Source organism: Stegostoma tigrinum, chromosome 12 (genome assembly GCF_030684315.1).
Source record: "Stegostoma tigrinum isolate sSteTig4 chromosome 12, sSteTig4.hap1, whole genome shotgun sequence".
In the NCBI taxonomy this organism is placed as follows: domain Eukaryota; kingdom Metazoa; phylum Chordata; class Chondrichthyes; order Orectolobiformes; family Stegostomatidae; genus Stegostoma; species Stegostoma tigrinum.
The window spans coordinates 53,252,838-53,276,317 of record NC_081365.1 but is presented as its reverse complement, the minus strand read 5'-3'; the positions used below and the strand labels follow the sequence as shown (position 1 = coordinate 53,276,317).

Sequence of the window (23,480 nt, the reverse complement as noted above, 5' to 3'; positions counted from 1 at the left end):
TATTAGTTTCAAAATAGTTATGGAAAAGGATAGGTGTGGTCCACAAGTTAAAGTTCTAACTGGGGCAAGGCCAGTTTGATGGTAATAGGCAAGAGCTTTCAAAAGTTGATTGGGGGCAGGCTATTTACAGATAAAGGGACATTTCATAAGTGGGAGGCTTTCCAAAGCAAGATAATGAGAATTCAGGGCCAGCATGTGCCCGTTAGTGTGAAGGGCAAGTTTGGTAGGAATAGAGAACAATGGATCACTCAAAATATAGAGAAAAAGAAGGAAGCATATGTCAAGTATAGGTAGCTGGGATTAACTGAATCTCTTGAGTATAGGGGGTGTAGGAGTACACTTAAGAGGGAAGCCAGGAGGGCTCAAAGGGTATATGAGATAGCTTTGGCAGACAAGGTAAAGCAAAATCAAAAAGAGATTTTGCAAGTATCTTAAGGGCAAAAGAGTAACGAGGGAGAGGATAAGGCCCCTTAAAGGTCAACAGGTTTATCTGTGTGTCAAGTTACAATAGATGGGTGAGGCCCTCAATGAACACTTCCCACCGATAGGAGTGAGATGTTACTAGAGATCATTGGTGGACAAAAATTAACTGGATATGTTTGGACTGGTGATCCTGGAATGGTGATCAGTTTTGCTGTCATGCAATACTTGAAGTCACCCATCCTGCCCTGCCACTGAATGGCTAAAGTAGTTGTGCACTTGATTAAGTCAAGCCTATCCCACTTAGACTTGAATTAAGCTTTAGGTCATACCACTGAAATGACCAGAAGTGAAAGGCATAGAGCTTTTTGAAGATGTAGAAAATTCGCAAATTAAAAGTGCAAAGGGATCTGGGAGTGTTGGTCCAGGATTCTCTAAAGGTTAACTTGCAGGTAGAGTCTGTAATTAAGAAAGCGAATGTAATGTTGTCGTTTATCTCAAGAGGGTTGGAACATAAAAGCAGCGATGTGCTTCTGAGGCTTTATAAGGCTCTAGTTAGGCCCCATTTAGAATACTGTGTCCACACCTCAGGAAGGACATACTAGCCCTGGAGCGTGTACAGCAGAGATTCACACGGATGATCCCTGGAATGGTAGGTTTAACGTGTGATGAACGGCTAAGGATCCTGGGATTGTACTCATTAGAGTTTAGAAGGTTGAGGGGAGATCTAATAGAAACTTACAAGATAATGTATGGTTTAGAAGGGGTGGACGCTAGGAAGTTGTTTCCGTTAGGCGGAGAGACTAGGACCCGTGGGCACAGCCTTAAAATTAGAGGGGATAAATTTAAAACTGAAATGAGACAACATTTCTTCAGCCAGAGAGTGGTAGGCTTGTGGAATTCATTGCCGCAGAGTGCAGTGGAGGCAGGGACGTTGGATGCCTTCAAGGCAGAGATCGACAAATTCTTGATCTCAAAAGGAATCAAGGACTATGGGGAGAGTGCAAGGAAGTGGTGTTGAAATGCCTATCAGCCATGATGTAAATGGCAGAGTGGACTTGATGGGCTGAATGGCCATCCACTCGTATGTCTTATGCTCTATGAAGGTATCCAAATAACTTGAGCAGATTGGATGCAGAAGTATAAGTAAATGAAATCTGCCAACTTGAATGTTAGGAGGTGGCTCGGAAGGGATTCTGTCTTCCTCCTCCTCCTCAACACAGCAGTAAATGTATTACAAAGGAAATGGAAGAGTGAAGAAGTCTGTACGTAGAAGTAGCTTTTGTGATTGGTCAAGCCATGCGTGATGGAAATGTTAAATATTGGATTCGTTCACAAGTCAGCGTGGGTGAGGAAAGATATTTTGGAGAAACCAGGTGGGCTTAGAGGATGCTTTTCGAGAGAGAATGACTTCCAGGAACAACCCTGTTAAACATCTCAGTCCTATCCCCACCTTCACATCCAGCATATGCAAGGAAATCATCAATACAATTTAAAAATATGAATACAACTGTTTTTGCCCTCACCCTGAACATGTTTCCTTCTTATACTGACAGCAAGTTTGAATGCAGAGTTCAAAGTTATTTTTATTTGTTATACTAGGTTGGGGTTGCTGATGAGAGAAAAGAAGAGGACAGTTGAATTAATGATCATTTAGAATAATTTGTAGATCATATTTACATTTTGAGAATGTTAGGGAGAGACGAACAATAAACGGACAATAACATTCAAGCCTGGAAAGGTGGAGGACGAACAGAAAGTTGAGTACTAAAAGGCTACCTAGGAATTGGGGACAATACATACAAGGTAAAGCACAAAAAAACCTTGCATTTATTTATGTCAGGTATTACCTCAGCATTTTACAGCCCATACTTTTAAGGTATCATTGCAATAATGTATGCAAGGTAGAATTTCAGTGCAAACATCCACAGTAAGATCACTGTAAGATTACCATCGCGAGAGTCTTGAGTAAACAGAACTCTAGACAAAATTGAGAAGGGTAATGATGGTTGATTTGTTCGTAGAATCCAGTGTGGTAGTGGCAGGAGGATTGGCTGCAGCAGGAATAAGATTGGTAAAGTTAGCCCTTTTGCAGACAGGCTGTCTTAGAAGGTTAGTGAGAGGACTGTGGGGTGCTGGAAACTGTATAAGAGCAGTAATGATGACTTGAGAAATACTTTGGAGACTTTGCATTGAAATGATGGATGCCATCATTGCATGCAGGGTATGGCAGAAAAGGATAACAAGAAATCAAGAGGGGGAAAAAGAAAGGTAGAAGGGCTCTGATGTCCAGAGCACCAGACACAATATCCTCACAAAAGAGCACATTCAGGTTTAAAAGACACTTTGATAAGTCCATGAAAGGTTTGAAGGGATATGGGCTAGGAGCAGACAGCTGGGTCTAAGTTTAGTTTGGAATTATATTCATCATGGACTGATTTGACCAAAGAGTCTGTTTCCGTTCTGTTTGACTGAAAGTGATTAGAGATGACATATCCAGGTTTTAAATCAGAGGAATTTCATCTGGATTTCACAGTTTAAACGATCGATGTGCCTGCCATTAAAGAGCAAATTGAAAAGCAACTTCAGCATCCTCGTAGCTATACATATAAAAGTGGTAAGTTTCTGTCCAATTTGTCCCGTACCTCCATAAGCTGTACTTTGCTGAAAAATTTGGCATTCAAATGTAAGAAATGTATTATTTTGCCACTAGATTTCCAATAAATGCTAGAACAAAAATAAATTCTTGACAGTGCAGAGAGAAGCCATTTGGCACGTTGAGTCTGCGCTGATCCTCTTAAACAGCATCTCACCGACCAAGCACCCCCTGCCCTATTCCTGTAGCCTCACATTTACCATGCCTAACCCACCTAAAATGCACATCTTTGGATTTCCACCCTCCCTAATCTCTATCTGTCTCTCATTCTGCTTCTCCCTCCCTCAGCCTACTGTGTTCCCTCACTGTGTCCCTCTATCATCTTCCCATCTTTACACTCTCCTTCACATTCACTCCCTCTCAGTCACACTTCACACTCACACTACTTCCTTGTTGAACTCACACTCCTCTTCAACTCCCGCATCACACTCACTAGCTCACTCAGAAATTCCTCCCTCAAACACAAACTGTCTCTCCCTTGTACATGCCCTCCCTTAGATAGCCTCGTCCTCCCTCACGCTCTGTCCCTTCCACTCTTTCTCTCCCTCCCACACCCACACACTCCTTGATAGTACCATGGGTTAGGAAGTCCACTCTGCAATTTTAATTGTGGGTGACTGCGAGAAATAGGGTGCCTTGCCCTGCCCTCACTGACTACCTGAATTGGAGCCTTTCCAATAAGCTGGATCCTCTTTTCCTTGCACGTTCCCAGTGAACTGAAGCTTTCTTCTGCATTTATTTGGCAATTTGAAAGCTCTTTTTCCCTATACCTGCCTTACAACTTGTAGACACTTTCCATATACCTGTCCAGCAGGCAACCTGCCACGTAATCTTTCTTCTGCCCAACCCAGCAGAATCATCACGGCTCCTGATGCTCAGGCTGAATGAAGTTCCTTGTGGTCGCACAGTTTATTGCTCTTCCAGTCAAATGCCAGTTCACTCTAGCATTTACTGCTGCTAGCTCACAAGTAAAGCAGCACAAACAGACCATTTGTTGGAGTTCATCCACTTTACTAACACCTTCCAACCCAACCTTGAGTTCACCTAGACCATCTCCGATACCTGTCTCTCCTTCCTGGCCCCCTCTGTTTCCATTTCTGACAATCACCTGGAAACCAATATCTATTTCAAGCCTAACCGACTCCCACAGCTACCTAGAATACACTTCCTGTCACCCAACTTCCTGCTAGAATCCCCTATTCCCAATTCCTTTGCCTCTGCTGTATCTGCTCCCAAGATGAGGCATTCCACTCCCGGACATCCCAGATGTCCTCATTTTTCAAGGACCACAACTTCCCCTCCACAGTGGTTGAAAATGCCCTCGACCGCATCTCCTGTATTTCCCGCAACTCATCCCTCACACCCCCTCCCCACAATAACAACAAAGACAGAATCCCCCTCATCCTCACGTACCACGTCACCAACCTCCAGATTCAATGCATCATCTTCTGCCACCTGCAATCTGGCCACATGGCCTAGGACATTTTTCCTTTCCCACCCGTATCTGCCTTCTGGAGGGACTGCTCTCTCTGTGACTCCCTTGTCTGCACCACAGTCCCCACTTGCCCCACCACCCCTGGCACTTTTCCCTGCAGCCACAGCAAGTGCTACACCTCACCCCCATCCAAGGCCCCAAGAAAACCTTCCACACTAAACAGATGTTCACCTGCACATCTGCTAATGTGAAAATTTTAGCCGCTGTTGCAGATGTGGCCTTCTCTACATCGAGAAACCAAGCGGAGGCTTGGAGACCACTTTGTGGAACACACGCTCAGTTCGTGATAAATGACTGCACCTCCCAGTCACGAACCACTTCAACTCCTCCTCCCACTCCTTGGATGACATGTCCACCTGGGTCTCCAGTACCGCAATGATGCCACCCAAAGGTTGCAGGAACAGCACCTCGTATTTTCTTTGGGAACCCTGCAGCCCAATGGTCTCAACGTGGATTTCACAAGCTTCAAAATCTCCCCACCCCCGACCTCATTCCAAAACCAGCCCAACTTGTCCCGCCTCCTTGACCTGACCGTCTTTCCTTGCACCTATCCGCTCCTCTCACCTCACTGACCAATCCCCCACCCCACCTCTTATCTACCAGCCTCATCCCTACCGTCTTGACCTGTCCGTCTTCCCTTGACTGACCAACCCCCATCCTAACACCCCATCTACACTCAACTTTACTGTTTCCATCCCTGCCTCCTTGACCTGTCTGTCTCCTCTCTACCTGTCTGCTCCTTCATCCACCTTCGATCTGCCTCCCTCTGTTTCTCTATTTATTTCAGAGTCCCCTTCCCCTCCCCCGTTTCTGAAGAAAGGTCCAGACCCAAAACGTCAGCTTTCCTGTTCCTCTGATGCTGCCTGGCTTGCTGTGTTCGTCCAGCTTTACACCTTGTAATCTCATCTGTTGGAGAAGCCTGATTTACAAAAAGATAGAGCTTGTCTGTTTAATTAGGTTGTAAGTCTTGATTTTGGTCCAACAGCATTTCTGGTATTGAAAATTTTGAGGCATGAAATATTCTCTCAGAATCTAATTGTTAGAATTTTAAAAACCCTCTTTGACCCTCTTACCTCCCATCTTATGCACATCTTTCTTTCCCTCTTTTTATTTTGTTTCTGACACACCATTTTACATTGAATTATGTACTCATAGTTGAATTTTATTTTGGAATAGAAGCAGAAGAGGAGAAAGCAAATGCTTGATAATGTTGATGGAAGAAAGACAAAAAAGGAAAGCAATGCCAATAGATCTACTCAGGATACGGTAGAAACTAACAGGGAAAAAAAAACTTAACATGGTATTGCATAGAAGTATTTCAAACTTGCACTTTCTGGTTTACATTTAGCATGCTACAATAAATAATTTTCGGGTTGATTTGTCAAGAATTGATTCATTTGTCGAGGGCATTGCATTGAAATTGATCTCTAATTTTTTAAGTTGTGCAAAGTTTAAAGACAGCAGTTAGTGTCAAGAAGTGTTTCATGCCAAGCAACACTGTTAAATCTCCTCTGCACCCTCTCTAATGCAATGACATCCTTTGGAAACAGAATTGTTTACTCTTTACTGAGATTCACCTGCAGAGGGCAATCATTGGAATTGAGCTCTAATTTCTTAAATTGCTGTGCAAAATATTTGAGACAGCTTTAGGTGTTAATTATTACTAAAGATAGCAATAGTAAATATTGATAAATTGATTTCTTTGATAAAAGTCCAAGAAATATGAGCAGAAGAAAACTAAGGCCCATAAAGTTTGCTCACACATTCCTGCTGTTGTTGGGTTTCAGCTACTTCTGCTAGACTCCCTTGATTCCCTGAAATATTTTATTGATATGTCTCAGTCCTGTGTGAATGACCTTACACACTAAAACCCATCCCTTGTTTCTAGATTACCCTGTCAGGAGAAACAATGGGCTGTATTTTTCCAGCCCCTAAACAACATGGGTAATGGTAAGTCATTTGGGAAAATCTGGTGAATTCAGAAAAATGAGAAAAGGATGGATTTTTCATCTGAGATTTGAATTGTGGGATGAAAATCTCACTTGTATGAAATAAGAAGTCTATTTGCATGAAATATCATTATTACTTGTCCTTGCTACGTTTATAAGCAGTTTGATATTCTCTCACCTGGCAGAAAAAAAACTAGATGAAGAACAAGAGAACTTTGCAGCTCAAGCTCACTGTTTGCTCTTTCAGGCCTTCAAATTCTGTGGGTATGCTCCATGCGGAGTGACTATCTGCATCCTTCATGCAATTTGCAGGTGACTAGGAAAATCAGATTGGTAGTGGATCTCAAGAAAAGAAAGTTGTGGAATGTATACGAGCTGTGTTTTTATGGAGCAGCTTGTGGGAGACCCCACTAGGAAATGGGTAATTCTGGATTTAGTGATGCATAATGAGGCAAACTTGGTCAGGGAGCTAAAGATGAAGGAACCCTGAGGATGCAGTGTCCACAATATGATTCAGTTTTGGAGTCATACGGGATAGAAACAACCCTTTGGTCCACGATGTCTATGCCAATGGGGAGAGTGCAGGGAAGTGGAGTTGAAATGCCATCAGCCATGATTAAATGGTGGAGTGGACTCGATGGGCCAAATGGCCTTACTCCCACTCCTATGTCTTATGGTCTTTACGCAAACGCCACTAATCCCATTTACTTGCACTTGGCCCATAGTGTACTACACCCATTTTTAGTACTCATCCAGGTGCTTTTTCAACGTAGTGAGAGTATCTGTCTCCATCATTATTTCAAATGGTATGATTCATATTTCTACCACCCTTTGGATGAAAAAAAATCCTGCTATCTCCACTAAACCATTTGCTCCTCACTTTAAACTATGCTCTCTGGTGTTAGCCACATCTGCCGTGGTGAAGAGATTCTCATTGTCTATTATGCCGTTCCTCTCATAATTTTGTATACCTCAATTAGATTCCCCTCAAACTCCACTGCTTCAAGGAAAACAAATCCAGTTCCATAGCTGATACTTTTCATCCTGGACTACACCCTGGTAAATCTGCACCCTTTCCAATGCAATTGCATCTTTAGGACAGTTTGGTGAATTGAGGAGAAGGCAGGAGAGTGGGGTTGAGAAAGATGCCACCTATGACTGGTGGAGCAGACCCAATGGGCTGAATAGCCTGATTCCGTTCCTGTATCCTATGGAGGTTGGTACTCGACACACATCATCCACACCACATCATTTTATTCATGAGACAATGACGTTGTTTGGATTATCATTTATTGATCATCCCCAGTTGCCCTTGAAAAGGCAGTGGAGAGCTGCCTTTCTGAATTGCTGTTGTCCATTTGGCTTAGGTGCATTCAGTGCTGTTAGGGAGTAAAAGAATTTTGACCCCATGGTACTGAAGGAATGGCGATATATTTACAAGTCAAGATGATCAGTGGATTACAGTCAGTGGTGCTTCCATGAATTTGCTGCCTTTGTTTAGATGGAAGTGGTCATGGGCTTGGAAGGTGTTGCCTAACGATCCTTGGTGATGGCACATCATGATCATAGCACGCTTCTGATTCACTTGGAATAAAAGTTCTATAATACTGCACTTTGGAATGTACAGACATCATGCATTGTAATTTTTCTGCTACCAGGCTACTTGGAAACACTAACAGGTGCCCATTTCAGGGTTTGGAGCACAGGCCTTTTCGTTTGCTATCTTAGCACTCTTACACTTTGTACCCACTTGGATTGCTAACAGCATCTTTGTCTCGCCTTTTTGTACATTGCCACCTCATTCAAAACTTGCAAGTTCATCAAACTTCAGTCCTGCCTGCCCTTTTAGCACAGACACAGAGCTAGACAACTATCAGTCAAAAGGGCAGAGATGGTGCTTTTGATATCGTGCTATATCAGTGTCATATTTGCAACAGCTTGTGTGGCTAACACATTGTGTGCGCTTCAGAAAAATGCACTTCATGTCTCAAAGTCTAAGAAGAGTAGAAGGTATGTTATCTGTCGGGGAATACTGACACAGTATGTCAAAAGACATTATCTGTTAATGGTCCAGGCATTTGGATAAAGTTGGGTGCTTTAGGCTGTTAGGGTCAGATATTTCCAGTGTGTATTAATGAATGAAGAAAATGAGAATACATCTAACTTTGGTAATATAATGTAAGTAAGAATGTTATGGTGTATTGTCTTTATCATTACAGTGTGGGGTATCTATGATCAGTCTGCAGGTCCACTGCAACCAGTTGGGGGATTTGTGGTCAGTCAGCTGGGGAGCTGCACAGAGATCAGGCAGGAATCTGGATAGCATCAGTTGGCAAAGTCTTTGTAAGTTGGTCATGGGGATGAGCCAAGGTTAGTCTTGAATGATAACAAAATGTTATGCTGAACAGAACGTGAGGGAAAAAATAGTCCACTATTAGACAGAGTTCTAACATGTATGTAGCTAAGGACAGATAGCCAGTGAAGCTTGATTCTTGCAATTGCAATGACAGTTGATTAGATAATGATGTAAAGAGGCAATACTTTTACAAATGTGAAATTATATTTCCAATGTCGTATTATGCTTGCCAGTTGCCACTTCTGTGCCATGAGAAACTGTTCCTTTTCATTTCCATTGCACCATATGTTCTGTGAGGGGCTGCTCATGGCTAGCAACAATTGACCTGATGCACAACTGGACTTTAAATATGTCACCAGTGACAGAAATCCTAGACAGTCCCAACACTGATGAGTACTTGAGTTGTTGGTGAGTGCAAGATATGGTGCTGTTGAGGCATAGTGCACACCCACTGAGATTACTTAGATTTCTTTGAAATTCCAGAGAATATTGACTGAATGTATTTAGTCTTTTATCATAAGGATCAATCTAGTGAACCTTTTCTGTAGGTTTCCAATACTAGTCTATTCTTACTTAAAAATGGAAATCAAAATTGCACACACTGTTCCAGGTGATCCGTCAAAATCCCAAACTGCTATAGCAAGTCCTGTTTTTCTACCACTCCAACCTTTTTTACAACTATGGTCAACATATCATTTTCTCTCCAAATTGTGTGGTGTGCTGCATGCAAAACTCTTGTGTTTCTGCTGTAAATACTAACAAAGTCTAAGAACACCAACATTTAACCATTTTTGCTTTAAACTACATTCTCACTACCAAAGTAAATACTTTAACATTTTACCACTTTACACGCCATCTGCCACCTATTGCCTACTCACATTACCTGTCCATTTCAAGGAGTAAGAGGTGTACTTCATAGAATCACTTATACCTCTTTACTTCTTCCTCACACCTTATATTCTTACCTACCTTATATCACCAGCAAAGTTAGATATTTTCTTCATTTAAGTAATTAATTTATTGTAAATAGCTGAGACCCTAGTACTGATCCTTGCAGCGTGCCACTAGTTATGGCCTACGAATTTGACAATGCCCCGTACTCTTGTCCATTTAGATTATCCATTTTGGTTAATTTTCCCCATCTCTGTCTTTAAAGCACAAACCCTAATTTTAAAACACAATCCCTAATTTTTGAGCTCATCCACAAAATGAAATGTCAATGCCCACCTTTTCAAGACCGTTCAGCGCTCATACACCTCAATCAAAGCAGCACACATTCTCCTAAACTCCAGCCTTAACACGACATCCCATTCATTCCAGGTACCATTCTAGTAAGCATACTTTAAACCACCTCCAACATACTCATTTCTGAAGAGTCCTGACCCAAAACATCATCTTTCCTGTTTGTCTGGTGCTGCCTGGCCTGCTGTGTTCCTGCAGCTACATGCTGTGTTATCTCCAACATTTTCATTACCTCATATGCTTCATGAAATAAGGAGACCAAAACTGCGCACAACGTTTGAGATGTGACCTCACAAGTGGTCTGTACAACTCAAGCATAACTTCCTTTCTCTCATATTCTTCTGGACCTGGAGACTTCACAACCCACAGCTCCATCAGTTTGCTTTGTATCATTTTCCTAGTAAATTTCACCACATACCTCTGTTCCTGCAGCTCCAATTTTACAGCTATTACTCAAAATGCTTTTTATATCTTCTATAGAGAAAACAGAAGGAAAAATTTCTTCATTACAATTACTTCTTTCGTGCCTCCACATCCTCACTCTCTAGAGGACCAAAATTAATTTTAAAACATTGAATATTTTCGGCGTGGGCTGAAAAATGACAAGTAACATTTGTGCCACAAGACTGCTCAAGAATGACCATATCTGTTAACAGATAATCTAACCTTCTGCCTCTTGATGTTCAATGGCATTACCATCACTAAATACTGCACTATCAACATCCTGGGGATTACCACTGCCCAGAAACTCAACTGGACTAGCCATATAAATACAGTGATAACAACAGGATAGGACTACTGCAGCAAGTAACTTTCCTCCTATTCCTGAAAGACTATCCACTGAGTATACGTCACAAGTTAAGCATGTGAAGGAATACTCCCCAATTGTCTGAATGAATGCAACTTTAAAAACAATCAGGAAGTTTGAAACCATCCAGGACAAAGCAGCCTGGTCGATTGACACCACATTTACAAGAATCTCCATCACTGATGCTCAGTAGCAGCAGTGTATACTGCCCACAGGATGCATTGCAGAAATTAATCAAAACTCATTAAATAGTACCCTCCAAACCAACAATCAATGCCATATCAAAGGATAAAGGAAATAGATACACAGGAACACTATCGCCTTAAATTTTCCCTTCGCCACTCACTGTCCTGACTTTGTTGCCATTCTTTCCATGTGTTTAGGCTAAAAGCCTCAAATCGACACCCGAACAGCATTACAGATCTATCTATATCACATGGAAGACAGTGGTTGAAGATGCAGCTGCTTACCACCTTGTCATGGGCAACTAAGGTCAGGCTATAAATACTGGCCCAGCAAGTGATTCCCACGTCCCATGAATGAATTAAAAGAAACCCACAGAAACTTATTAACTGATTTTACATTTCCAGCTAGCTTCATCTTGTGCTCTAATTTGTTCTGACTCACTTTTCTTCATTAATACTGCGCTGTTCTTTATATTTTGAACAGTCATCTAATCTGCCACTTACCTTTGTGAATTCATACGCTTTTCCTTAATACTGATTTTTCTTGTCTTTGTTGACCACAAATGATGTGTCCTTAAAATGAAAATTTTCTTTAGATTATAGTTGTAGTGTATTTATTCCACGTATTCTGTAATATCCCTTTAAATGTCTCCCACTGTTTCACCACTGATCTCTTCCCTAGGCCAGTATACTTCACTTCAGACAGATCAGTTCTCATTTACCCTTACTTAAATTTAAATTATAATTTAAAACCCACTCTGTTGGGCAGTAATGTGTCTCATACAGCCTGATTTTCAAAGTCCACTGCTAAGACTTAATGATAGATTTCAGCATTTTCCTGATTGATTACAGGCTAACTATTCTGTAATTCCTTTCATGACCACAGGATGTCCCATCAAGCTTTCCAGCTAATTAATCACTTTTGACACAACTGTTGTCAGTGTTGCCGGGAATAAACTAGTGGATTTAATCCTAGGGTTTTAAAATAAGTAGCTAGTGAGATCATTAGTGCGTTACCTTAATTTCCCAAAACTCTCAACTTGGAAATTACCAAATGTATCTCCTTTATTCAAAAGGAGCAGGCAGAAAGCAGGTCACTGTAGGTCAGTTAATTTAGTATCTGCCGTTGGGATAATAACAGAAACTGTAATTAAAAATGTCGTAGCAGGGAGTTTAGTAAAATTCAAAGTAATCAGAGAGAGTCAACAAAGTTTTGGGCAGGGAAATCATGCTTACCTAATTCATTTTGAGTTCTTTAAGGAAGTAACATGTAGTGTAGATAGAGGAACTGGTGGAACTTCAGAAGGCATTTGATAAAGCTCTACATTGAAAGCTATTGTCAAAAAGAACATTTCATTGTGTATGGGATAACACATTGGCATGGATGGAAGAAAGGCCAGCTAACAAGAAAAGGAGACTAGGCATAAGTGGGTCATTTTTTTGTTGACAAGAATTTAATGAGTTCAATCATAGCTATGCCTTTCAAAACACACTAGCATTAGGGTCCAAATATCATCTGGTTTCATTGTAAGCCAATAAGATGCCACGGCAATAGTTACTGCAGAAAAAAAATGCTCACAGTGTAGTGGGCAACACACCAGTATAGATAGAAGACTTGCTAGCTGGAAGTATACTTAAATGGTTCTTTTTCTGAATGGCAAAATATCAAGTGATATCAATGGAAGGAGCAAAGACAGTAGCAAAATTCACATGATGGAAACATGCAAGGGAAAGTATGCTGTGAAAAACAAAGCTGAGTTTGTCTAATCTGTTGGTTGTATGAATATTCATGTAAGAAGACTCCACAGTTCATAGGAGAGAAACTAAGGGAAGCATTGAACGAGAACTCAAAATTGATAGAGCAATGTTTTGTTTTCTGGATTCAAATCCCCATAAAATGACGGCATTGGGATGGATGTCAAAAACTTTGCTTTGTTGGGTATTTTAAGCTTCCATTCCCTAAATTGCTTTATATATCCAGACAATATTTTTCCCCCATCTCTTACATGACAAACTTATTTTCTATTGTCAAAGAAACTCTGCAGCTTTGCATGACTATGTTTCAGTGGCTGACCACCACTTTGACTAAAGTTTTTTTTAAATAAAATCTATAGAGCCAAACTTTAATCTGGGTTCTGAATTGTACCATCAGCTGCCACCATAACAAGTGATTTGAAGTAATTCAATTTAAGGGAGATTTTTGGGTTTTTTGTAGAAAGAGGAATAGCTACATGAAGGTTCTGAACATAATACATAAGTGTTATGCTGAATTTCACATATGGACTGGATTTTTCAATGTTGCAGAGTTTTCTGGGAGTAGAAAATACAAAACATATTTAACTAAGGCTACAATGAGAGTTAACAGATAAACTGAAGGTCAAAATAGAAGATCTGAAAAGGAGGATATAACTAAAATCCAGCATTTAGAAGGAAAATCTGAAATTAAGATATCATATCCAGAATTAGCTAAGAGACTGTTAGAAACAAAGATACTTGAATTAGAAGAGATTGCGAGAATATCAACGTAAATAAGGAAGCTTGCATTGGAAAGGCGATAAAGAAAAACAGTAGTGGAATGGGGGGAAAAAGGAATTGTGCATGAAATTGAAGGAACTTGAATTCCATAGACATATTTCAGACAGAGATTTGATTAACTTATTATCTACACTAAGTCCTATATTCACTGGGGATGAAGCTAGAAGGTATTTTGTCTCATTCGAATAAGTAGCTGGGCTTACAATGTGACCAGATGATATTTGGACCCTAATGCTAGTGTTTTGAACGGCATAGCTATGATTGTGTATGCGTGTTTGTAAGAACAATCTACAGATTATGAAATGGTTTAAAAAAAAGCAACACACTGACACTTACGATTAGGTAAAAAAAATAAAGAAACAAGGACAACTGGATCTTGTCTACACGAACTTCAGTAAACCATTTGACAAGGTCCCACTCAGCTGTCTGGTCAAAAAAGTAAAAGCCCAGGGGACACAGTCATGTTACAAATTGTATCCAAAGTTGGCTGAGGAAACAGTAATATTGATAGCTGCCCTTGCAAACAGAAAGCTGTTTCAACTGGTGTTCCACAGGGCTTGTTGTTGGAACCGCTGCTGTTTTTCATTTATTAGCAATTTGGACTTGAACATGGGGTACAGGATTGGGAATCATGCAGATGACAAAAATTGACCAAGTAGCGAACAGCCTAGAGGATAGCTGTGAGCTCCAAAATGATATATAGATTGGTAGCAGGAAAACAGCACACAGAGATGTAAGGGAGGTCAAACAGTAAGACGGAATACACAAACAGAAATAAACTGAGAGGGATAGATGAAGTCAAAAGATCTTGGCGTAAAAGTGCTCAAGTTCCTGAGATAGCAGTAAAAGTGGTTAAGATTGTAAAGCAGTGTTGAATGCTGTCCTTTATTGGCAGAAGTATGGAATACAAAAAGTAGGTACATAATAATGAAACTGTATAAGACCGGAGTATTGTATGCAGATCTGGTCACATTACAGAAAGGACCTAATTGCTCCAGAATGAATGCAGAGATTTACTATAATGTTGCCAAGGCTGGAGAATTGTAGCTTTGAGGATCAGAGAAGTTGGGGTTGTTTTCATTAGAACAAGAGGAGGCTGAGGAGAGATATGATTGAAGTATTAAAAACTGTGATGGGTAGAGTTACAGTAGACAGGAGGAAGGAACCTATTTTCCTTCGGCTGTTCAAGAATTAGGGTCACAGAGACAGTAAGTGACAGAAGGATTAGAGGGGACATGAGAAAACTATTTTACACATAAGGTGGTGGGCATCTGAAATTCTCTACCTCTACCAAATTGGCAGTGGAGGCAGAGATCCTGAACTCTTTAAAAAAAGACCTGAAACTGCACCTGAAGTGCTTTAAGCTGCAGGGCTATGGTCCACGTGCAGGAAGATGGGATCAGAAAGGACATCTAGCCCCCTTCTGTGCTATAACATTTCTACGGTTCTAAACATCAATTAAACATTTGTAGAAATTTGAAGCAGAAAAAGAAATATCATGGGATCATTAAAGTTAGAAAATAAATTCAGAATAAGCAATGCTATGATTGCGGAAGAATTCAGAAATGGTACTCCTGCAAAGCTTATTTAGGCAAGAGTCAAGATTCAACAACCCTAAAATCAGCAGTTCCGGCAGATACCCATGATATCTCAAAGGTTACAGTTGGGGTGATGGCATCATTGGAATCTATAAGGCAATTGGAGGAATAAATGGAAAAAAAAATCTGCAAATTGATGATGTACTAGTTTTAAAAACAAAGATACCCAAGTCATAAAGGAGAAAGGTGAGAAGCAAAAAAAATTAGATAAAGAAAATGACATGCTTAGATTGTACTAATACTAGACATACCAAAACCAATTGCTGGTTATTAAAGGGGAGACTAATTACAGTAATTCAATGATAAAGGAATCCTCAGAAAAGGGCACATCAAGAAATGGCTTTTAACACTGTAAACAATGCAAAGAGATTATGTTCCCATAGATTTTACTAATGATTAGTAACTCATGCTAATCACGAACATTTTTCTTTGAATATTAATACAGAATCAGGACAACTCAATGTTCTGAATGTTTTGCTCAAAAAGGAGGATATTTCCTTATTCCTTGAATTAGATACAAGTCAATAAAGATATTGCAACACAGTAGAGTTAGTCAGTCACTAACTAATGTGTACTGAGGATAGTGTTAGTCTTCCAGAGGTTAATGAAAGAAAATATTAACTGGAGATATACACAGGTTACAAACAGTCTGATTATACAGATTTGGATTAAGCTATGACTAAGGAAATGTGATTGGAGTAGTGAAAGAAATCCCTATACAAAGTATTGATTTTAATTAGAGAAATGAACTGGCTGGTTCAAAAAAAGCTACGAGAAACTGAGTTGCTACAAGAGATACAGTCTGAATTGTTTTAAGATTGTGTTGTGACTAGATCTCAGGCCCACAGATATGAAGGGACCTGTACTGGAAATTCAGTTCAGATACAGTTTTTTGAAGTTATCATTTAAATGGATGAAGGTTTAGACAACAAGTCTGACATGTTTAATACATCTTATTTAATAGAAATGGGGAAAAAAAAGGATCTTGAATTAATGGAACTAAATGAAACTACCTACTTGGAACTGAAACTGTACCAATAGTTGAGTGTTATTGCTTGAAGATAAACTACCGAGGAAATTTCAAGCACATGCCAGCTGAAGAGGATTGTTAGATGGACAACTGTACAATCATAAAAATTGAAAAAGTGGCTTGAACTTATGAGCAAAACTGAAGTCCGTAGGATTAAATGAGTAGTGGTTGCATGAATATAAAATTTCCAAAGGAACACAAAAACAGCAGTGTTGACAAAAAAACCCTCAAATATTCAGCAGGTCTGGCATTGTCTATGGACAAACAACCAGAGTTAACATCTTAAAACTGACAAATTTCATTTTGGCCCCCAAGGACTGATGAAAGATCATCGATTCAGAAACTGTTCTCGCTCCATAAATGCTGCCAGCCCCTGCAGAGTATTTCTGGCATTTTGTTTTAATCTGGTACAACTGCAATCAGTAGAATTCACGGATTACCTTTATTCATTCGAGGGCAGAAAAAACAGCAATTTTCTACTGATTAAAAAAAAGAATGGAGTCAAAAATGGCAATTAAATCAGCAACAATGAAGGCCAAATGCCCCTTTAAATTTCTATGGAAGGTGCCACCATCTACTGATGCTGCATTTGATTAAAAAGCAGGTAGAAAATTTATGACTGTTAAGCATTAATCCTATTTCTTACATTAAAAATGGGAATTAATGTATTTGTAGAACAATAAAACACGTTGACTAAAGATCACTAATAAAGACATCATAGGTATAAAACAGTTATAAAAACATCTAAAGTTCACTTCGAAATTTTAAATTATATTACATCATGGGTGCAATTGTAAGTATGAACCTTAAAAGTGATCAGGAAATATTTAAGCTATCATCCAGCTGAGATGAGAATTCCAGAGGCACAGAAACTTAACAGATATTTTCTCAAAATGGAAAACAAAATGTCAGAAAATGGTACAAAGAACATGTTTTACATGTAGCTGCTGCCATACAATTTAAGGGCAGTACGATGGCTCAGTGGTTAGCACGGCTGCCTCACAGCGCTAGAAACCCAGGTTTGATTCCACTCTATAGCAACTGTCTATATGGAGTGTGCACATTCTCCCCTTGTCTACATCGATTTCCTCAGTCCAAAGATAACAAGTTAGATGGATTAGCCATGGTAAATTGTCCATAGTGTAGAGAATGTGCAGGCCGGGGGTGAGGGGGGTAGTCATGGGAAATGTGGGGTTACAGGGATAGGGTAGGGGTCTGGGTGGGATGCTCATTGGAGGGTAGGTGTGGACTCAAAGGCCTGCTTCCACATTGTAGGAATTCTATGATTCCATATCTGCAGTATTCAAGGCATAATTTTATGCCTTGCCATGTTTTTCTTGACTTAGTAATTGTTCCTTTAAATCAGCAGGACTAAAGACTGTGTTGTTTCTTTAATTTTATTCCTATCTCTGTTGCTTGTTGCATAGTTTCAAATCCATAAGTCACCATTGGCTTGTCATCCAAATGCCCTTCTTTTAAAAACAACTGCCTAGGTATTATTTGCCAATAGTGAACATAATGTCTTAGCAATAACTGCCATTTGCTTCCATTTCCTTCACAGTTGACATCTATGGAGTAGTATGTCTAAGAGATGCCCTGACTGAATGCAAAATAGATTAGTCTGTATGGCTTAATTACTCAGTGGCTGAAATAGATTGAATCCCAAAGTTATATAAATAACTTTGCAAGGAGGAACATCACTTCAGAACAAAAAGGACTAACTTGGCTGAGCAAATTTCCATTTGATAATCATAACCACCATTTTTGTTAGCTCATGGCATTGTTTGTAGGACTGGAACATTTCACTAGATTGCTGTAATCAGTTCAAGGTTTCGATTTTTAAGTGACACAAAAGTACCAAATTGTACAACAAAAAATTAAAACACTTTTCAGTAACCAGGATCAATAGCGATTAGTCATTTGATGAACTAGTTGAATAACTATTTCCATTTCACTTCAGACCCCTCACTGCTGCTAAATACCAGTGTCATTTTCCACTTCTCGTATCAACTGCCTTTATTGAGACTGTTTGCAAATGGAAACCAATTGTGCTAGTTGTTTTTGCACGCTCATGCCTGATGGAGTCTGCACATTTGCTTCATACAGGATCGGTACTGACAGCTGTCAAAGATGATTTTCATTCCATTATTCTATACGGAATCAGCCCCAAATTGCAACATATCAGCAAGTTATTCTCTACTCATTGATAAAACATTAGAACTGGTTTTCAGATTGAAGGCTGTTTGAGAGCTCATGTAATAAACACTCAAGACATTCTAATGAAAATAACATTAAGTTTGATATTCAACAAGCATGAAATTCAATGGTCCTTGATCAAGCTTAAATAAATTTGCCTCATCACCCTTTCTCAATGCAATTTATCAAATGCTCTGCAAGGACAATCCCTTGCAGTGCTGGCAAAATTATTCTATTTGAATGAAACAGCAGAAAGATCTAGACTTAGGCAGGAACATATGAAGGTAAAAATGCACATTTAATTTTAAATGTCAAAACACTTTTAATGTTTTATGTTCACTGACTGCCAATGTTGACAGACCTGATTGAATGAAACTTTATTCTTGCAGAGAAAACAACTTCTATTCAAATATAAATTAGACTTCTTTTTGTCACCAGGAGATAGCTGAATTTAAAAAAAACACTTTTCCAAGTCGACTGTCTTGATACCATAAGTTCTTTTAAACCATGTTTAAGTAGTATTTAACTGTATTTGGAAAATGTTATATTCTGCTACAGGCAGTTCACTAGTCCTCTTCAATGATACCATTCTCTCCAGCTTTAATCATCATCAACTGTTGGCTTTATCGTTACACCTCTTCTTATCTGACCCCAGCCAATTAAACTGTGAAAGGAAGAAAGGTTAATTAGTTTAGTGAATGAAACATTGTTAAGTTTATACAATTGTGAATGATATTATCAGTCAATTCCAGTTCACTACCTAGTTGGAATCATTATAAAATAAGATGAACTGCACTGACCCTTACTGGTGCCCTAGGAACAATTTGTTAATCCAGAGAAAGAGGATTAATCCAGGACTTTTCCTGGTGTGTAACATTTTCTATCATGTTAGGTGGTACATTGCTCACTGAGCCATAGGGAAGAAAGAAATGTCATTAATTTGTGATGACTGCGAGTACATGTTTTCTAATTGAGGAAAAGCTTTAGAAATCTTCAACACACAGTAACTTAGGAGTACTAGTTCTTGGTTTTCTTAAGGTTAATTTGCATGTTCAAAGTTGGCAGCCAGGAAGGTAAATGCAATGTTAGCATTCATTTCAAGCAACGTGAAATACAACAGCAGAGCTGCATTGCTGAGGCTACATAAAGTTCTAGTTTGACTGCATTTGTAACAGAGATATAGAACCCACAACTGCTCTCAAAGAAAGGATGTGCTGACACTGGAGAGCGTCCACAGGTGGTTTTCAGGAATGATGCCGGGGATGAAGAGCTTGTCAGATGAAGAGTGGTTGAGGACTTTGGATCTGTACTGGATGGAGTTTAGAAGGATCAGAAGGGGATCTCAGATCACTGATAATGGGAAGGTTTTTCACTAGCAGGAGAGACTAGGACCCAGGAAGCACATTCTCTATGTTAGTAGATGACTATTTAGAAAGGACATGAGGAGTAATTTCTTCAGACATAGTGGTGAATCATAGAGCTCACTGCCACAAATGGCCGCAGAAGCCACGTCACTATATGTATTTAAGATATAGCTAGACAGACAGTTTTTGATCAGGAAAGGGGATCAAAGGTCTTGGAAGAAGAAGGAAGCGAACAGCACGAAAAAATCTGTCATGATTGAATGGCGGGACAGAGTTGATGGACCAAATGGCCTAATTTTGCTCTTATATCTCATGGTCTAAAATAAAATCAGTAAAGTCTGAAGCTTGCTGCAAGTTAATTCTAATTTCTACATGTGTTTCATAATTTGTAACAATTGGTAACACTACAAAAAAAGCAACCCCTTTTAGATCTCTCTGTATTAAAGCCATTCGTAACATGGCAAATAAGCCTATTATATAAAAGTGCTTGCTAAATACAGCCACAAGCTCTGATCGTGGCGAACAGTGTGGTTAATAGTGTAGTTTTTTTCCTTTACTGTTGGAAAGAGCCCCGTTTTAATCAGCAGATTTTGAGATGTGAACAATAGATACAGTTCACATTTTGCCAACTCTGGTACACTTGGAACAGATTCATAATTTTGAATACTTTCAATGTGTTCAATTTTTATACTGGGTATAAACAAAAAGCTGTGGTTAAAGCTTGTTTAAAATCAAAGCAACTTTAACTTTTGTTTTCAATTATCTCTAATACTTAGAAGTAACATTCCATTTCTGCAAAATAATGTTATTTTCTATTCCTAATAATCATCAACAATGCTCTTCCATCATTATTCTCAATATGGCCTTAGAAAGATGTTTCTGGGGTATAATTTTGCATATCCCTACTGAAATAAGTTTCTGAACTTAAGTTGTGAATTTGTTTTGAAGAGTGCAAAAATGAGCTTTCAAAAATTCCCTTGAAACATTTAATACTTATGCCATTTTCTTTACTCACCGCCAGTGTTTCTCTACTCTTCGGCTAAGGGCAATCTTTTCACCAACTTCTGTGCACACTGGATTAGTGAGCACTATCTTCCCCAAATCAGCCTTTACAGCACTGACTCTTCCTCCAGTAGAAAGGGATCCTATATTTACCATCAACACCTCATTTTTGGATAACTTTTGTACCTGAAGAAACAAAATCTGATGCTAAAATTCATTTCTTACAAAAAGTTTTTTAAAAAAATTACACATGGGAATTGGCCTTCGCTGTCTGGTCAGCATTTTCTGCCTGTTCCTAGCTGCACTTGAAGGTGCTAGTGGTGATCTGCCTTCTTGAACCTCTGCACTTCACGTGATGTAGGCAAATCCACAATGACCTTAAGATGGGAGTTCCAGAATTTTGACACAGCGACAGTGAAGGAATGGCGATATATTTCCAAGTCAGGATGGTGAGTGCTTTGGAGAGGAACTTAAAGGTGGTGTTTTCGAATGGAAGTGGTCGTGTGTTTGGAAGGTGCTGTCTAAGGATCTTTGGTAATTTCTTTGGCCACTAATAACTAAATACAATTTCACTATTTAAATAAATGGTGCGATGTACTTAATTTATGTTTTAAATACAAAATAAAATAACGTACTAAGAAATGCTCATTTTAATGTTTTTGTAACAGACCAAGAACTGCTCAAGCATAACTTCAGTAAAATTAGGGTCCGGACACTTATTTAAAAAAAATTGCATTTAATTTTCTTAACTTCACATGCTGAATTTCAGCAGATTAATATGCCACTGAATTCTTAAACTTATTTTCAGATATTATTTTTTAAAACGTGGGCATGCACAATATTGAACTCACCTTTGCTGCTTTCTTGTCTCCTTCTGTACGCACACCCAACAATCGCCTGAGAAGAAAATAGGAGATTTCCAACTCTGTGAAGATTTCTGGAAGAGCTCCAACAGCACCAAGCACCTGTCCCACCATACGATCAGCACGGCACAAAGTTGGATCAATCTTAGTTCCAACACCTAAAAGTAGAAAGTTTATACACTTAAAACATCAGAGGTTTTCATCCTTCCCAACAACTGGGTAGCTATCAACTCTTTCCAATCAATTAGCTACGAGTCTCACAATACACTAGTTATACACAAAAATTCACTATGTGCATGAAGAGAAAATCTACACAGTTCAGAATACTGAATATATTTTATTCTTGTAACAATTTTCTACTTTTACTCATGTTATGATGAGGTCACTGGTCAACTGCTTCGTGGTGGCAAAGCATTTACCCTTTAGGTCATTTTATGTTCTGCTCTGGACTATGGAAAAACACGCTGTATATGTTTGATTGGTCACTGTTGCATTTCATTAAGTGAAGAAAACATGAGAAACAATCGGCTGAAGAAATATGTTGAAATGCTATTGAGACATTATGTTGATCTTACTTCACGCACCTCCTGTGCAGTCTAACTTGTATGCCTCACTCTAAGCACCCTACGATCTGTATGCCCTTGCTTACTATGATCTGCTTGTACTGCTTGCAAACAAAACCTTTTCACTGTACTCAGGTACACATGACTACAATAAATCAAACCAAATAAAAACAGCACTCAAGAGCCTTGATTAAATTCAAAGCAGCAAGAATTTCATGGTTACCATATTGATATGTCCCTGTATTTAATGAACTTTCAGCCAGTAGTTACATTTCAAAACTGGACGGAACCCGCCTCAAAAGATAGTTGCCTGACGATCACCTAACTTTTTTGTATTGATACTATTTCCCTGCCTCAACAAGGAACAATAGGAACATTCCAGGCTGATGGAAGGCAATACTCTATCCTGAAACCAAACTAATCCAATTGGGCCTTAAACTTCCAGCTTCTGTTTCCTGTAAGTTACATGGTCATGCTCCCCACATGCCGATCAGCATTCTGATGCACGGACTCTGGAGGTCCACGCACCAACAAGAAAATTAGAGGAAGTTTTGCTCCAAACTTGCTTGTTGCAACTTCCAAATTCATCTGAAAACGAACATTCTAGAAAGTAGGCAAGAAACCTGACATCCTGCTGAGAATTTTGATTCCACTTCCAAAGCAGCAAACCCATCCATGACATTGGGAGTTTGCATGATCAGAAACCAGAAACAGTTACAACCCATTACATTATTTTACCGGGGGCGGGGGGGGGGGGGGGGAAACGGAGGAGAGAATAATAAACCTTTATTTTAAATCACTCACAATCTCCATGCTGGATTTACCTAACTGGGTCCCACACTGAGGGTAAGAAAACACACCTCTTCCATGACAATATGGTTGATGTCTGCAGTACTTGGCACCGATCATTATCACAGACGGGACTAAAATCTGATGACTCAGTGGTCAAAGAAACTTTTAAAAAAAAAAATCAATTGACTAGGCCACAAAATGTTTTTAAACTGATATTCATTGAGTGGAACTGATCAATTCTAACCTTGGGGACAGGATTAATTTTGAAAAGTCCAGCTTGAAACAGAAGAAACTGAACACTTATGACAGAATGTTATATTTTGAAACTGGACAATAATTTAGCATTTCTACAGATTCTAAGGTATCAAACTTCAAATGTTCAACCAGCAGCATTGTTTGTTATATGCTTTAAAAGTAAGTGGGCTT

The 23,480-nt window shown here is 39.3% G+C and overlaps 2 protein-coding genes across 2 annotated transcripts in view; one reads left to right on the top strand and one right to left on the bottom strand.

Annotated features, from left to right (window-relative positions):
- The window catches only part of igsf11 (immunoglobulin superfamily member 11), a 280,353-nt gene that overhangs the window by 10,344 nt on the left and 246,529 nt on the right, over positions 1 to 23,480 (top strand). The gene's annotated exons all lie outside the window — the stretch shown is intronic.
- Positions 15,614 to 23,480, bottom strand: part of eif2s3 (eukaryotic translation initiation factor 2, subunit 3 gamma) — a 33,440-nt gene continuing 25,573 nt past the window's right edge. The window contains exons 10-12 of the mRNA XM_048540499.2: positions 21,688 to 21,857; positions 20,850 to 21,022; positions 15,614 to 19,134 (exon numbers count right to left, since the gene is read on the bottom strand). Coding sequence (XP_048396456.1) covers positions 19,071 to 19,134; positions 20,850 to 21,022; positions 21,688 to 21,857 — 407 coding nt within the window. The 3' untranslated portion in view covers positions 15,614 to 19,070. The remainder of the gene's footprint in view (positions 19,135 to 20,849; positions 21,023 to 21,687; positions 21,858 to 23,480) is intronic.